Consider the following 16,941-nt stretch of genomic DNA (forward strand, 5'->3'; position numbering starts at 1 on the left):
GGCTGTTCTCTGCTGGAAACGTGGTATCGAGATAAGCTAATGATTCCCTCCCCAAAAAAAAAGGTACAAACAGAGTGGAGATGGGTGGGTGATACAAAGCTGTGTCAGCAGTTGGCAGTCGTCACTATCACTAATTGCAGCATCTGTCATGGTGGAGGGGAGAGAAAGCTGTTCCAGGTACAGCAATCCAAATGCCAAACCTGATTTTATCACAGTCTGTCAGATTACAGCAAGGCTCCACATCAGCAGCCCACCTGCTTTTCCCAAACCCACTGTCAGGGACTGGATTTAAAATCCTAACTGCAAACATTAAAAAAAAAATCTCCATTCATCTTTTGTTGTCAACTGGTGGTCCAATTTCATGTTGGTGCTTCCCACAAATCAGATCACGTTTGCATCTGCAAACAGGCTGTTTGAGCGAGTATTCCCCAGCTTTGACTGATGCGCGCTTTGACCATCAGTTATCTCTAAACAGTAAAAGCTACAAAGCTAATCTAACTTTGCTGGAGAGCGGCGGCACATTTCATTCCACCCTCTATCACATAAAATTCTCCATCTGACACCATGCAATGAGAGGTAGAGAGAGCGAGCTCCAGCTTCTGTCACCAAGCCACACCAGGGGCATACTAATATCAGCTCAGTCCAGCTGCTCTCCACGCTCGGATGGATAAGCTTGATTATGAAACATTACAGAGCCTCCCTGTCTGCCCGAGACAAACCACTGAACTGTGTGTCAGAAAGGTGACTGGCCACAATGTGGGGAAGTGACTGGCCAATATGCAACATTGTAGGAATCTGTCTCTTAAGTGTCTGATTGTATATTACTCTGCCAAGGTCTGAGAGTTGGTTTAAGGTGCCTGTAGAGTGAAATATTACCTTTGTTTATTCGGGCAAATTTGGATGCCAGAGTGTTCACCTCAAACAGCCAGTAAACTGACTGGACATAGATTAGCCATAGCTAGTGTGTGTCGAGTATTGCAAAATATATGTGTTAGTTCTTCTTCTTATTTCCCTCCAGATCCCTGTCCTTTTGCCTCTTGTCTGTTTATGTTTTTTTTCTTACTGAAATTGAAAAATGTTCAATTTGCATGGATGTCTGATTGCATCCACTTCAATCTTTCCACCAACTTAGCAAGCCACCTCTAGAATTCCCTTGCATTCCAAGTCACAATCACTGTAAACAAAATAGACCATTTGTTAGTGTCCTCCAAAACAACCTGTTTGCTACATATTCTCTATAACACATTATATGTACATTTTCTTACACTTCTGTGATTAAGGTCTGTTAAGGTTCATGGAGCTAAGGCTACTTGGGTAAGGTTAGGAAAAGATCAGTGTCTTGGTTAAAATAAACCAGTACTGGTAGGTGACAGGATGCAAACCCTGTAAAGGTCACATGCTTTGTGACCTAATCAGAGTCACCATGCTAAAAGAGGCTAAAAGGCTCTGTTTAGTGGGGCTGCAGTGTCCTTTAACATTATATGTAGACATTCAATCAATTTTTAATATAGACACTATTGATTCATTGAGCTGTAGGTGTTTGAAACAATAGCCAGTGCTGCAGGGTATGTCTGCTTCAGGAATACCACCAGGCACAGATCTGTCCTTGTACTGTCAAGGTTTTATGCTTTTGGAGTGACATTTTCATTGAGACTTATGTAAGGCCAACGCACATGGAAAGAACCAATCCGGGTCTATGCCTCGGTGTGACATCACCCGTTGAATAACTGGAACCCGCTGTATGTTTTCCTTTTGGTCAGCGGGTCAAAGTTTTGCCAGGCAGACCTTTCACGACTCCTTATTATGAGCGCCGGGCCGGGCCCAATCATAAATACACAGAATTTATGGATTTCATAAAGTGGTGCGTGAAAATGTCAAGGGTGTGCTTGTTTGGTGTTTCGCTGGTAAGCAAGCGGGCATTGTGAGGAGCCTGCTGAAAGGGAGGGTTATTGCAGTGTCAACACTTTTAGCAAGATGGATGTATACTTTGAAAACAGTGCGAAGTAGACCTAATCACCCCATTAAATCGCAGTTAACAAAAAGGTCAGTGATTTCAAGCTAGACATGTTCTACCCAGTTCCAGCGGAGAAGCATGAAAGGAGTCTCAGAGAGAGAGAGAGAGAGAGAGAGAGAGAGAGAGAGAGAGGGGCTAAATTTGACCAAATAACATTTTTTTTAAACAGCATTTCAACGATATTCTATAACTCTTACTATGTTGTGGTCAGGGTCTGCTTCCCATTTTATATAAAGTGCTTAAATTCTTTTGAAATAACATTTTTATGTGACTTAGATGTCTAAAAAGATTTAATTCTTTTAATAATTTAGGTCAGTTTCATTTTCTCTCCCTGTCGTCTTTTGAGTATATCAGCGCTTCCTGGGACACTGCAAATCGCACCACAGAGGGTCATTTCTAATGAAAATGGAAGGATTTTTATGAACCCAGAAGAGTCAGCGTACTGCACAGTGGCTAATCCCTCCCCAGGCCACTGCAAAGACAGGGAGGATATTGTGCTGTGTTGTCCTGTAGCATCACCAGGTCCAGTGCGGGGCTGTCAGAACCGGTGTGTGCCGATAGCCCCCGGGCCATGGAGCTGTGCTGCGGAGGGGAAGTGTGTGTGTGTATGTGTGTGTGTGTGTGTGTGTGGGGGGGGGGGGGGGGTGCTTTAAATTTTCCCAGTGGAGGGCTACTGTGCTGCTAACATACCGTGAGGCCTGAATGTGCAGCATCAGCAGGATTGTGGAGGACACTTAAGGATCAAAGCCCCCGCAGAACGTCTTTGAATTCTGGAAGTGCGTGAGCCAGAATTGGAAAGTTTAAAGTCCAGAGGAAGCTGTAATGACAGAATTTTGCGAGTGCGATTGTATTCATCAGTGTCCCACCTGTGAGGGTTTTGATTTTTAATACAGGAAAGAAGCAGAGAATGAAAAAAAAAAAGTGTGAATGTGCTCAATAGTGTGAATGTGGCAGCTTCCTCTGTCTTCAAAAGGAGTCCCACACATTCACACATATAAGAAATGTCACAGTTTGTCATGTTTTGACAAACTGAGGAGACTCAGTTGTCATTGGCATGTCAACCGCTCTTGTAATCATTTTTCAGAGTGTGTGTTCCCTCCTACCTACCATGTGTCAAGAGGGATTGCTTTTAAGAAGATGGCGTAGCTTTTAATTAAAGCATCACTCTCTGGTTGTGCTGCTGTCTGCTGGAGGTGTCACTGCTCGTTTTATGTCCTACACACCTAGAAAACTCAGAGGTATATAGTCTGCTGGTACTGACATTGCAACATTATTGCACCTAATTTAACAGATGTATCCATCTATTATCTATACCGCTTATCCTTAAGAGTTGCGGGGCACGCTGGGGCCTATACCAGCTGACTTAACAGATGTATATCATCAATAATTCTATATTAAAGTATTGCAGGAACACATGTAGATCCCATGATTAAAAGCCATTGAAAGGCCTGTGGTTGTGGAAATACATGACCTACCAGCCTCAGTTTATTTGCTGTCTCTGACCAAAACACCAGACAGTCCACAGTCATTAATTCCACTGCACTTAAATGACTGGCTTCATAAAATGAAATTTGACATCCCTCATTAGTAATTAATTAGCTCTGACATCGAACAGGAACAACACTGCTGATTCATTTCACCCAAGCCTGCTGATGAGAATAGAGCCCTTGCGCCCTTGGGCCAAGGGCAGCCTTTTTTACACAGTGTTGCACCATGCTGGCATTAACAAAACTGGCGCTGTGCATTATTGCACCACTTTAATATACCTTTGATGGCTTACATCGCGAAAGACGTTGACAGAAGCTGCTGAGGTTAAAAAGTGATATTTTGTGTTTGCCCGGCTCTGCCGCTCACAGAGAGGTAGTGCTGCATCAGACGGAGAGTGCCACAGCGATGCTTAGCGCCATGATTTATCCTTTATGACACTGAGAGCTTCTGTGGCAGCTTGCCCGACCCAAGCTTGTAGTCTCCTTGTCACCGCAAGTCTCTGTGTGATACTTTAGGTTGCCAGTCTTCCTGGAAAGACACCTCCCGTCTCTGCTTCCTCACACACCAAGACACATTTTTCTTTTCACCACCTTGAATCTGAGCTACACTCAGCCCAGTACATCCCGGCCCTTTGTTAAAGGAACGAGCACCATATGTACAAGGCCAATTTATCTTTCACCTCTGCCCACCTCCCTTTTCTTCCTCTCATTCCCCGGGTGTCATACAGTTTCTCCTTCGTTACGTAAACAGTGTCTGAATCCTCTCCTAGGATGTGCAGAATGACCGCTCCATGTTTTTAAGCCCAAGACTTGAATTCCTGTGGGCACCATCATGGTTCCATTTCCCTCTGGTCATTTTTTTCCTTTTTTTTTTACCTCAAGCAGTGGAAGCTGAGACCCCCCCCCCCTTCGCCCTCCTCCTCCTCCTCCTTCCTGCTGCCTCCTCCTGTTCTCTAGCCTCAGCCATGAACTCTGTAAACACAGAGGCTTTGTCTGCAGCTGTTTTGGTGAGTCTCCAGCCCAGAAGCCAAGTCTGTACGGAGGCATCAGTTTGCGTATGGCCATTGACCGAGTTAGCCCACCGCCACTTTGGTTGACCTTAAGGGAGAGGAGGGCGGCAAAAAGGCAAAGCCATGGTGGCTGGTGCTGTCTGCGGCTTATGTATCCCTCCAAATACCCAAAGGCGTAGTTCATGGCCACAAGTGGTGGCATGTGCTCATTTTACTGCGGTCTCACTGTCATGGCTGCCACATGTAAGCCTTGTACCTCCCACTGGAATAGTAGCTGCACTCAAAACCAGCTGAAATCAGTGGAAATTTCATTTCCAGTCACATTAGGAATAAGTTGCACCACCATAGTTTACCTAAAATTAGTTTTTTAATAAAACTGCATCAGATTTAAAACCCCAGAGATAGGACTATCACTCCAACAGTCATATCTGAATAAAAGAAAACCATAAGATGATTTTTAATTGTTGCCTGTTGTACTTCACACACCCAGGGCTGTCACTGTTTGGACGACACGCATAGAAATGTAAGAGGAAAATGGAAAAGGCACATGGCTTCAACTACAATTTTACTAACTCCAACATTTACCGGCACCACTAGATTTACTCTTAAACTCTGTAACAGACTCTGCAGCCACTTAAATATTTCAAATATATCAGAATAAAACTCAATCCATCACAGAAACCCAGCCATCTATGAGTCAAGTCGCCAGACTTTTAATTGGAATTGGGTGAAACGGGGATAATTTGAATCTAAGTTTGAGGACTGAAGTGTCCACAGCCATGCTAGCTTCTCTGCAAGGCTGCACTTGGATACAGCAAGTTGATGTTAGCACTGAGCTGAATGCAGACCAAACAGCTATCTTTAAAGACACGTAGCTTTCATGGCTAAAAATCCAGGTTAAAGCAGGTTACAAGTTAACACTGGCTGCTGAATAGTGACACAGTCAAGGCTTTGAGGTGCTGACATCGACTCATTACGAGTATCTCTCTTGTTATAGTTAATTTTATGCACATCTTTCCTTTTCATTATATACTTTTTGAAATGCCGATAGTGCTGACTCACATGAATTCAGCTGAATGAATCACACTCTGGCAACAGACTCTAACCGCCCAGGGTCTTGGTTTCAACCGTCGCTTGCCTCTGCTGTGAACCTTTCCTCATTCATTATACTGAGGCAAAGCTCAACCAGTGGTAGCCCATTGACTCTAATTATATCTTTCCAGTCAAAAACACGGACAGCTATGTTCCCAGCTGTGGATAATACAATTAACCAATTTGTAATTGAGTTTATTTTCTAATGGAAAGTGAAGGGAGGCTGTCCAGAGACATGAACAACAGAAAGATGAGTCACCCTTCTCTTGCATATAGAAGAGTTATAGCCGAGCATTTTACATTCAGCGCCACAGGGCCAGAGATGCATTAAAAAAAACTTAATGTGCCAGATCCTCTTCACTGTGAGTTAGCAGTTTCCTGTATGTTCACTGGGGGGTGATGACTCTCAGTCTGATGTTGATCTTTATGTAAATGAAATGTGCACAAGACATGTAAATTACATTAAAAACATCACTCGAATTTAATATTGGGTGAAACTGTTTCACTTTTTTTTTTCAGAGTAGCTGGTTTTGGTATATAATTTAATTTTCTGCCAATTCATTGGTCATGTGACCCATGCTTTTTTTTTGTATATGGCACCTGTGATGTGTTGTTTGCCTGCGAATACTCATATTTCATATAGAGATCATGAAGATCTGGTTTGTTGTGAGACTTCTAAAACCGTGACTGTGTCATGTTTGCCTTTTTTTTTTTTTTAAGATTTGTAGGGACCACAGGCGTGTCTCCAACCCACAAATAAATCAGGTGAGGGTGTGACAACTGAAATGACTGGTCTGAGAGTCACACTGTGTGCTTCAGATCTGCAGGGAGGAACACGTCCTTCTGAGGACCTTGCTGTTCTCGATCAATATATATATATGTGTGTGTGTGTGTGTGTGTGTGTATCCCCTCTGGTGTGAACTGAAAGAGGCACGTGGGGGAAGAGAAAATTGGCCAGCGCACATTACTCTATAAGGATTATGTGTCATTTGCCCTTTAAGATGTACATGTATTTTATCAGTCCACTCAGATGTCATAAACTTAATGTAAAAGGCCCGTTAATATGAGCACTGGCAGGCGAGCCTAACGTTTTTCTCTGATTTATCTGTGGTGCTACAGGAAAAAATGAATAGCTTATCCTACTCCAGCACTGCATCAGTCATAATTCTCAAGCTGGCACCTTATTCTCCACACATTTAATGGATTCAGAGCTTTATAATTTATCCTTTTCTTAACTGCAACTTTACCTGAATTAAATTTCAGGCACTGTACTTTGATTACATCCTCACTAAGTACCACAATCTGATTTCTTCATTATGTAAGGAATGAATACAAATGGGCTGGCTGAGAGAGAGACAAAGGGGCAGGAAGAGAGAGGGGGACACAGAGAGAGATAACAAATAAAAAGAAAGTGAGACTGAGAGGCAGAAAAAAAAGAGGAAAGACAAAGAGGGGGCGAGATACAAAGGGCTGAAAGACTGGAACGAGAGCAGCTATCCAGTCTGGATGAGCCTCTCTTGACCTTCTTGGTCTGAGGAATTGTAGTGGCACACACACCACTCTGTGAAGCCTGCCTCACACTGCATGCTAGAAAAGACCAGGCTGACTGTTGGCACTGGGTGTGTGGCAGGGAAAATCAAGTAGCTTTACAGGAGCGTCTTTAGGTTTGGCCAAGGCTGTCAAAGCCCTGCTAGAGCCCGGACCTCCCTGTTCCCAGATCCTCGCAGAGTCTGTGGCCTGTCACTCCCTTGCCAAAACTGGAGCTCATTTGTGGAAATACGATACACCTTCCTATCATGGCTGAGTGGGATGCAGGTCTCCGCAGAGTGTAGGATCAAAGCCTGCGCAGGACATAAGCGCATTGCTCGGTGTCACCCAGCGATAACCCTCATTTCTGCTGCCAGGCTGGATTCCACTCATATTTCACAAGCAAACTCCGAACCTCGCTCATCTCTCTGCTTCGCTTCATATGAAATAATGACCTGTCCTACGTCGTAGACTGTGCGCCCTTCCACCCTGAACTACAAGCCCTGCTTTGGCACAATGAATGATAATACAAAAACCTGATCATTAAACAGTGGCCTGAAGGTTAGAGAAGGTTAGAGCTTGCAACTAGTGGTGGAAACTACATTTATTTATTTAGGTGATGTTACTTTATACTTTTACTTTTCTACAATTCAGAGGGAAAATTTGTTTTTTCGCTCCCACAGTATGATTTTTCTGGCCATGTGGGTGTTGCAAATACATGTTCTTAACACAAAGCGGACTACTTAAGTTGATGTGGCAGCAAAATAATCATCCATTTAGAGTCGTGTCTCTGGCTACCTTTTAAATGTAAGTCCAATTTTCACTCTCTTATGGCTGTTTTTGTCTCTACTTTCTACTGAGGAAAATATCTGACTCTGTAACTGCTAAGTGCTCCATTATGTTCTCCAGCTAATCGCTAAATTCATCCCTGAGCAGGTAGTGTAGGTCTGCTACAGCCAGACAGCTAAACAATGAGCTGAAACCCACCACAAACTTCCTTAAAGCTGCAGACTCAGGTAATAATTCTCTGTGGGTTCATTACAAGCGATCCCTTTTGCATTCACATTGTTTTCACTTGTCATTTGGTACATTCTTACTGTGTCCCATGTGGAGGGAATTCACCCATTATTGTAATCTCCATCCACTAAAGAACAGCATGGGATGTGGCTGAAAGCGCCAGTAAGTGGACCTTGAGTTAATTTTTTTTTTTGTTTGATATCTGGTTCAACAGGATAAATCTGATGCTGCGGTTCAGTAACCAATAAATCAGACTGTGGGAATACTCTGCAGTTGCCAGTCTAGAATGTGTGTAATTATACTGCATGTCAAGGAATGCATTCCTACAAAATATCAAGCCTTCACTGGATGAATAAAAGTGCCAAAAATGCACTCAATATGAAGTCTTTAAAGAGGAGCTGGCCAGGAGTATGCCATTAAAAGTGCAAAGCACTAAACTAATTAGAGTAGATTTTATTGATCCTTAACAGCATGCAATATGTCTTCTTGTACCCCTGCTTCAAAATGAGACCTGCTGTCTGTCGCCTAACTTTTTCTAAACAACTTTCCAGGTTTTAAATAAGCAGAGTGAGAAAATGGGAGACCATGTGGTTTGTTAATTACTGCTGACTAATGAGAACTTGTCAGGCTCTGTTGATCTCACAGTTTGAGTTTGTTATACCACAATGATTCAGTGAGGGTTTGCCAGCAAGTCCTTATTTCACATCAGAAATTTTCTAGATATAATCAGATTTCTAAATAAATACATTTGCTTCTTTTCATTCTTTCTTTTAATTCAATTAACATATAAATCAAATGCTAAATGTACCCACATATATATGGTTATGACATTTTTACTTATGCTGTGTTTCAGACCTGAATTACAGTATTCTGCTCATGCTGCTGTTTATATTGTTGTTGTCTGAGAAATGATATGTGGATACAGCCTGCGGTTGTTGCTGCAAGATCCCATGTCAAATATATGTAAGTGTCCCAGTGCACTGCTGGTCTGGAGCGTTGTGAGAGACTGAAAGATGGATCATTCAAGTCGCGCTTCATAATACGTAGTATGCAGTGATTCCATACAAGTATTTGTCCCTAAGTCATGAAATGTTTCATCAGTGAGCTTAATGATCTTATCTCCATCGTCACTTTAAGCTTTGCGTTTAACACCTGTCCAATAAGTGTTGGTATGTGCTACTTCATTTAACTACCCTAAAGCCTTAGTTTCAATACAGTGAGGGCACAGCACCATCTAGTGTTACATCTGTAATCATTGCAAAGTAAAGGACGAAGTGCACAAACACACGGTATTTGACTATGTGGCACTGGAAATGATGTGTTTGCTTTGTGGTAAGCAAAGACGTCGAAGCAGAACTCAAACATGGAGCACATTCTGTTATAAAGTTACCCATTTTGCATTTTACTCAGGAACATGATTCATGTTTCAAGAAAAAGTAAAAAGGTTGCTAATTCCGAATGGCTTTTTTTTTAATGTCAGACAAGCTCCAGATTTGAATCAGCGCTTACCTTGGATGATTCAGTGAACCTGAATCCTTACACATCAAATTCCAAGTATTGCATTTGTTTGGTTTAGACAAACAGCAAGACAAGAGTTAAGCTAGCAATAATTTATTTGAGAAACTGTGGATTATGTAACAACTTAAAGGTGAAATAGCCTCTGAATTTACACTGTTTAACAACAGTTCACCAGAAAGTTTAAACAGTTACTGTAAATACTTCATACTAAACCAGCCTCAGCTCGCAGCATGAGTCCTCCCAACATTTATCCTTATGCAGCATGTTTCTTGGTGAAATAAAATAGACAAAGTTATACAACATAAAAGAGCAAAAACTTATTTTTGCTGTTGCAGCATTTAAGTTCTTCAAGGTTCACAGAAAGTATTTCTTCCACAGTAACATTCAGAGTTAATGTTAAATTAAAATAAAACAGATACCTATAATATGTTGTCATAATTGTATTGGAAATTAAAAATACTTGACTTTTCGCTTTGTTAGAGTTCAAGTGCAAATACAAAACTTTTACACAATCTTTCAAGTACCTGGAATCTGAAAACTTGATCAGCATTTGATGTCTTTTTGAAGACGTGTGTGGACCACTGTTCTTGGGATTGAAAGTAGAACAGCTGACCTTTTATGTAACAGGTTTTATATTAGCAGACAGGAGTAGCTGAGTAGACTGTAACTTATCTATTTGAACTGTAAACTATCATATATCATTAGTAAGCTATGGTACATTGTAGACAAGGTTTCATTTAAGCAAGCTGCATTTCCATGTGTGTATTGTCAACTTGTAGTAACACAAAAGCCCTATACAAAGTCAAATTCAATTGTGTGCCTCTGTTGAGAAAGTTGACAAAATCTTTGTAACTTACTTAGACATACTTCATCCAGTAAACCACTTATCCTTTTTGAAAACAAAAAATGTTTCATTAAAGATATAACACTTATTATTTACATCACTCATTACCAGCATTAACCTGAATTAACAATTTCAAAATCCATCTATTTAGACGAATTCAGTGTAAAAACAGAACATTCAAATTAAAACCACTGATGTTTTCCAGCTGTGCTGCAGTCTTTCCTGAGGCAGTCTAACGTAACCCTTTTCTTTACAGCAGTTTTTCTGTAAAAGTGTCAGTGTATCCTCATAGCACACTCTATACATGGTCTCTGTATGCTGTATTTCTACAGTAATGCCACTCAAAGAGTCCCTATCTTTGCAGCACGTAAAATAATAAATGATAATAAAACTAATAAATGTTTTAGAAAGACGTTTTGACAGGCCAAACTTTCAGCTAATGTGCATTATCAATTTGAAGGATGCTTATGTGTTACTGAGTAGCTGAACTGGAGTTGTTTAGAAGGATATGACGGTTCTCTGGATGATATCGATGCATTCGCGCATCTCGTCCTCTTTGATTATGAGGGGAGGGGCCAGGCGGATGATGTCACCATGGGTGGGCTTGGCCAGCAGTCCGTTGTCGCGAAGACGTAAGCACACCTTCCAGGCATCGTAGTCTGCATGTGTGTGGGGGATTGGTTTAATATAGGTCTTGATTAAGATCATTAGCTGACATTTTTTCCTTTCTTACTAAATAATGTTTACGAACAGGGCTGCTGTTATACAAATTTTACATGACTGTACCTTTTGTCTCTTTGATGACGACTGCATTGAGGAGGCCTTTTCCTCTGACTGTTGTCACAATATCTTTGGGCAGTTTTCTCAGCTCGCTCCGCAGCAGCTCTCCCATTCTTAGAGCATTCTCTGCCAGTTTCTCCTCCTCAATCACCTGCAAATAAGAAGAGTAAGAGTTTAAAAAAGCGAGAGAGAGAAAGAGAGAGCGAACTTATGACATTATTGGTGTGTGTATGTTTGTGTTCTGATGTCAGACAAAATGATAATAAAATGATAATAAAGAGCACTTAAACACTGACCTGAAGTGCAGTGATGGCAACCTGACAGGCCACAGGGTTACCTCCATATGTGGACCCGTGTTCCCCAGGCTTGATTGTCAGCATTACCTCATCATCACACAGCACAGCAGATACCTGAGACACAAATCAATTAACACAAAGGTTAAATTAAATGACTGCTATGATCTATACTCCCGTCCAACACAAAGTCCACAAATCTGTACTGTGATAATGAAGTGTGGCTGAGCAACAACAAAAATACCTACAGGGTAAACTCCTCCAGAAAGAGCTTTTCCCAGCGTCACAATATCTGGACGGACTTCCTCGTGGTCCACAGCCAGCCGCCGGCCGGTACGTGCCAAGCCTGTCTGCACTTCATCAGCAATCCACAACACCTGGACAAAACAAAGAGAACTTCAGTAGTCTTCTCAAAACCCCTGATGCATACTGCTTTTACTACAGACGTCACCACAGCCCTAGGGTTCATACATTTAAAAATCAGCCTAACAGATGGAATCTCATTATTGGCTAAGACATTTAAGGTGCGTCGTCACACATTCAGGGATTGCACAATGCTGTACACAGCTATATAAAAAGAGAAACACTGATTTTGTATCATATTCGAAAAAGACAGTACTGCTCTCTGTGAAAATAGCCTGAGTAAGAAAAGGTTGGAAAAAATGTAATCCCTCCACACAAAAGAGTTGAACAAGACAATCAAATGACTTACAGTTAAGCTACACAGCAGCTGCGAGTTCTCATATTCTGCTATCTAAAAACTGTTGGCATGGCAGACCACAGTGAATGATTAGTGACTAATATTAGCTGAACAGAACGGACCTGTCTGTCTGCAATTTAACACCGCTGCTCTTCATTTGACTTAATTGACTTAAACCCTTTCTGCCCTTGTGAAGCACAGGTCATCCATCCCCAGTGCTTTTCTACTCCTCATACCAGATAAGAAAACTTATATACGTGGTTAAAAATGTGTCTTGCCCTCAATTAAATTCACGGTCAGAGGGAGACACTATTTTAGCCAAATATAACTTGCACTTGTGCTCCAGGCCGCATGATAAAAACTACAAAATGTTGTGTCTTGACAGGTGTGCTGTACACCTATATGCCAGAAAGTAGCTTGATGATTTGTTGCCAAAACACACATAGTTTGAGGCATTATAATTGAAGTGGTTGGTTGGAGTGGATGATGCCAAATATGCTTTTGTGTTTTTAAGTCACTGAAAAACCAGATGGTAATTCAGCTCAAAGCCACTACATGTGTTTTCATTCATATGGAATTTGTCAGTATGTTTATTAAAAACTGGATATACAAGGATATACGTCATATGCTGTACAGACTGTGGGCTACATACATAGATAAAACTTGACTTACATTGTATTTGGTGCAAAGTTCTCTGACTTTGGTCAGGTAGCCCTGGTCGGGCACCACCACCCCAGCTTCACCCTGAATGGGCTCCACCATGAAAGCTGCCACATTTGGGTCTTGGAGGGCTTTCTGGAGAAAAGTGGGGGAAAAAAAAAAAACAAGTCAGACATTTTTATCTGTGTCCAAGATAACCCTGTTAATAAATACATGCTACTTCAGTCAATCAATAGTGTCTGAAATTTACATAGAAAGGCAGCAGTTGTCCTAAGATAACACTATCAGTAGAAACATGAAACTTCAGTTAGTCATTCGATTCTCATGTTTACATAAACGATGAGGGTGTCGAGTCAGCTAGTCGTAGAGGATCTTATGAAATAAACATTTTTTAACTTAGGAGCATGATTATGTTGCTAATATAATGTCCATCTTCAACTACAAGGCAGGGTAAACCTTATCCTTTATTTTTTTTTTTTTTAAATTCAATTTTATAAGCAGTGGCCTCCATAACAGCTGATGTATTTTTTGTTGTTTGTCTGACAGGTTGTTCTTGCCAGGAGAGAAAACCACTGTGAATGCAATGCAGTAATTTAGCAGCAGACGCTAAGGTCCTGCATGTTGGATTCGTCTACCAAGCACATTATCACAGAATGTAAGTATGACGAAACTTTTGCTGCTTTTGACATCATGTGTAACCATGTATTTCACAAATGAGATCCAAATGTGTACTTTTAGTGCATTTGACAAGTTGTTATATAAAAGAGCCCAAAGTCTGGTGTGCAGAGGCTGAAACATAAACTTCCGTTTTTTTTTTTTTGTTTGTTTGTTTGTTTGTTTGTTTGTTTGATTTTGGTGTTTACAAGGCACTTTGACAGCAGTTGATGATGGTGAAGAAACTTTTCCACACAGCTCAGAAATGTCAGTCCACTGTACTGTCTCTCTACAACTCAACCAAATGAAAACATGGCAGATGTATGTTCTGTGTATGTTGACAACAGAATCAAAACCTGTACCTCCAGTGCAGGAATGTCGTTGTATGGGACGAGCTCAAACCCTGGCATGTAGGGGCCAAAACCTTCATAACTACTGGGGTCAGTGGAGCTGGAGATGGCTGCCATGGTGCGGCCCCAGAAGTTTCCATCTAATGGACGAGAGTGAATGAGATAGCATGTTTATTATATTGTTCTCAGCTTACATAATACAGAAAATTTTATGTAGATATAGAAGTAAGTTATTTGGAGTTTGGCCCAATGGTCACCTTATGCTGTATCAGTTTGGAGAATTGCTTAACATGCAAATGCCAGGAATGTTGGGTAATCTTAGCTCACTGATTATCCTGAGCTCCAATACAGAATGATCCAATAAAAATGCACGTGTTTAGTACTAATTTTCTTACAAATCACTGGATAAGGTGACAAATGGGACAAATGCCAAAATTGTGATGTAGTCTTCAAAAACATAAGATGCTTGCTTACTTGCAAAAATGATTTTAGCCTTGTTTTTGGGAACTCCTTTCACATTATAAGCCCACTTGCGGGCAAGCTTGCAGGCAGTCTCACCGGCTTCAACACCTAATTTGTTACAAAGGGAAACAAATGTCAACAAGTGTGCTCATGACAACTTTTGAAGCTACTCCCCACTATGACTCATGTCTGGTGCTTTCCTTACCTGTATTCATGGGTAAAACTTTGTCATAGCCAAACATGTTTGTGATGTACTCCTCATAGGCTCCCAGCACATTGTTGTAGAATGCTCTGGAGGTCAGGGTGAGTTTGGAGGCCTGGGCGTTGAGTGCAGCTATGATTTTTGGATGGCAGTGTCCCTGGTTTACTGCACTATAAGCACTCAGGAAGTCATAATACCGGTTGCCCTCCACATCCCACACATAGATACCTGAAGTAAAGAAAAAAAAAACAAAGCTCTTAGGAAGTGTTGATGACAATTCTTAACATTTTGAGGGAAATTACCAGATATTAAAGGAAAAACAGTGCTGGACAATGCATATCCATAAATTAATGATACATTATTTTTAGTAGCTGTATGTCACTCTGAACTCACCCTTCCCTCTCTCTAAGGCCACAGGCAGAGGATGGTAGTTGTGCGCTCCATATTTGTCCTCGCGGGCGTAGATTTCCTCCGAGGTGAGAGGCCGTTCGGCTCTCAGGTTGGAGGCGGCAGTGGAGGCGGGACGTGCACCAGACTGGACACTGCATCGCAGAACTGGGGCAGCACGGCTCAGGTTGCGGCTGAGCTGAAAAATCATCCCCTTCATGGTTGTATGCAGCTATGACTACATGGGCAAGCACAAAAAAGATAACTCAGTTGGCAGCAGTGTTGTATTTATGATAAAAGATGATAAAAGTAGAGTTATTTTGTTCCAAGTATCAAGGGACATTCTTTTCTCCAAAACCGAAGAAATGATAGGAGCACCCTTTTACAAAAAACTTGTAAAACCTGTTTCCATTATTGGTAGTGATGCTGCTCCTAATAAAAATAGCATAACAAAAAAAGGAGTGTCTCTAAAAAGCTTCACTGTAGCTACAAAGATCAGGCCTATTAAGCTAATACACCACTATGTGAGATTCCACACATTACATGGGCTTTACAGGTCTGCTGAACAACGCTTCTCTTTGACATTCAACACAATACATGAACAGACTTGTGCTCGGCGTGGGTTAACAAAAGATAATCCCACAGCAGCGTGGCTACTCAACTGTGATGTTCTGGACTTTTCTGTTTGGTCCCAATCAAAGTAGACTTGTTTTAAATTTCCCCTTCACTAGTATCATCTTGTACTGTAACATCTCATGCTGTTCTTGCTGCTGATCATTCATTTTAGTTTGTATATTACCTGAGGAATTCAAGTTGGCAAAAAGAAGAGCAACAGTTTTGAAGTAAGCTGGAAAAGGCTTGCTGAATGGAAAAAAAAACCTAAGAGTGGACAGTATATATCAATAACCTTGAACAGTGACTAAATACTCACAGCAAACAGACAGCACCTGGGCTGGGTTACATCAAGGACTGTGGACCTGTGCAGCTAATTTGTCACCATGTAACCTGCTCCTCAGACATGATAGGTCGCTGGGGAGCTGCCTACACACACACCCACCAACATTACAGCCATGAGCTAAATAAAGACCTTAAGTCCAAGTCTCAATCATATGATAGACAGTCTTCGAAAGCGGAGCAGCTCTGCCACAGCATTGTGTTTAAATGTATTATATAATAACATATCATGGCTGGTTGCTTTTAACCTGCTCTAGCTGTCACTGATTGGTTAAATATGCCACTTGGCGGCTAGTCCACATAAACAAATACATGTTTCCTTTCGGCTAAAGAGTGTAAACGCTTTAAAGATTAATGTTTATCACACACGAGACCTTCGGTTCCCTGTCGGCAGCACCAAGCTAGCAAGCTAACAGCTAACACATCCATGCTGTCACTAAATTATAAAGCAAGAGTTTTTAGCACAACTAAAGGAGAGACATGGAGGAGTGTCAAACAGTACCAGAAAGTAGTGAAGCGAAGTTAAAAGATCCCGTGAAGTCCTCTTTAACGGTGTCTGTCTGGTCCGCTATCTGGAGCCAAAGGTTCCGGTGCGGATTATGTGACTGTGTGGCTTGTGTTACGCCGTGGCGATGGTTGAGTGCGTGGCTACGTCAGAGGACGCGCCTCCTATGACACCCCCCACCCCACCCCACCCCCGTATGTTGCAACTTTTTCCCATGATTGCATGAACAAATCTCAAAAGATTATAATCACAGACATCATTAGATGAACGTCCACTAGGCGACAAACTGTTTTGTTGAGAAGTTCGGGGAATGTGTCAAATCCGGAAAATGCACCTAAAGTTATTTTCATCATGAGTTAAATATTTTTTAATCAGTCTATTCATTGTTTGAAAGTTATAAAAGTTCTCATCACAGCTATCCAGAGGTCAAAGTGACACCTTCAAATGTTTGTTGTTTTATCCGAGCAGCACTTTCAAACCTTAAA

General features: G+C 41.4%; 1 protein-coding gene and 1 long non-coding RNA gene across 2 annotated transcripts; one reads left to right on the plus strand and one right to left on the minus strand.

The window, feature by feature from the left end:
* Positions 1-9,742: 9,742 nt before the first annotated feature.
* Positions 9,743-16,613, minus strand: oat (ornithine aminotransferase). Its single transcript, XM_018699317.2, has 10 exons — positions 16,454-16,613; positions 15,004-15,235; positions 14,614-14,838; positions 14,421-14,516; positions 13,959-14,086; positions 12,955-13,077; positions 11,831-11,959; positions 11,586-11,699; positions 11,296-11,440; positions 9,743-11,168 (listed from the first exon to the last, which is right to left on the minus strand). The coding sequence occupies exons 2-10, from the start codon at positions 15,215-15,217 to the stop codon at positions 11,008-11,010; spliced, it is 1,335 nt and encodes a 444-aa protein (XP_018554833.1). The 5' UTR covers positions 15,218-15,235; positions 16,454-16,613; the 3' UTR covers positions 9,743-11,007.
* LOC127139218 (uncharacterized) lies at positions 13,096-13,951 on the plus strand. The gene is made up of 3 exons (XR_007809243.1): positions 13,096-13,392; positions 13,489-13,597; positions 13,809-13,951. It is a non-coding gene; the product is annotated as an uncharacterized LOC127139218 (long non-coding RNA).
* Positions 16,614-16,941: the final 328 nt, after the last annotated feature.

This window comes from Lates calcarifer, linkage group LG23 (genome assembly GCF_001640805.2).
Source record: "Lates calcarifer isolate ASB-BC8 linkage group LG23, TLL_Latcal_v3, whole genome shotgun sequence".
In the NCBI taxonomy this organism is placed as follows: domain Eukaryota; kingdom Metazoa; phylum Chordata; class Actinopteri; family Centropomidae; genus Lates; species Lates calcarifer.

Bases quoted from the DNA above. Each gene is read 5' to 3' on its own strand.
- oat (XM_018699317.2), bottom strand. From the start codon at position 15,217: ATGAAGGGGATGATTTTTCAGCTCAGCCGCAACCTGAGCCGTGCTGCC. The intron at 14,087-14,420 runs GTAAGCAAGCAT...CTCGTCCATTAG, and splicing joins GGCTAAAATCATTTTTGCAA to ATGGAAACTTCTGGGGCCGC. The intron at 11,169-11,295 runs GTACAGTCATGT...ACACACATGCAG, and splicing joins CGTCATCAAAGAGACAAAAG to ACTACGATGCCTGGAAGGTG.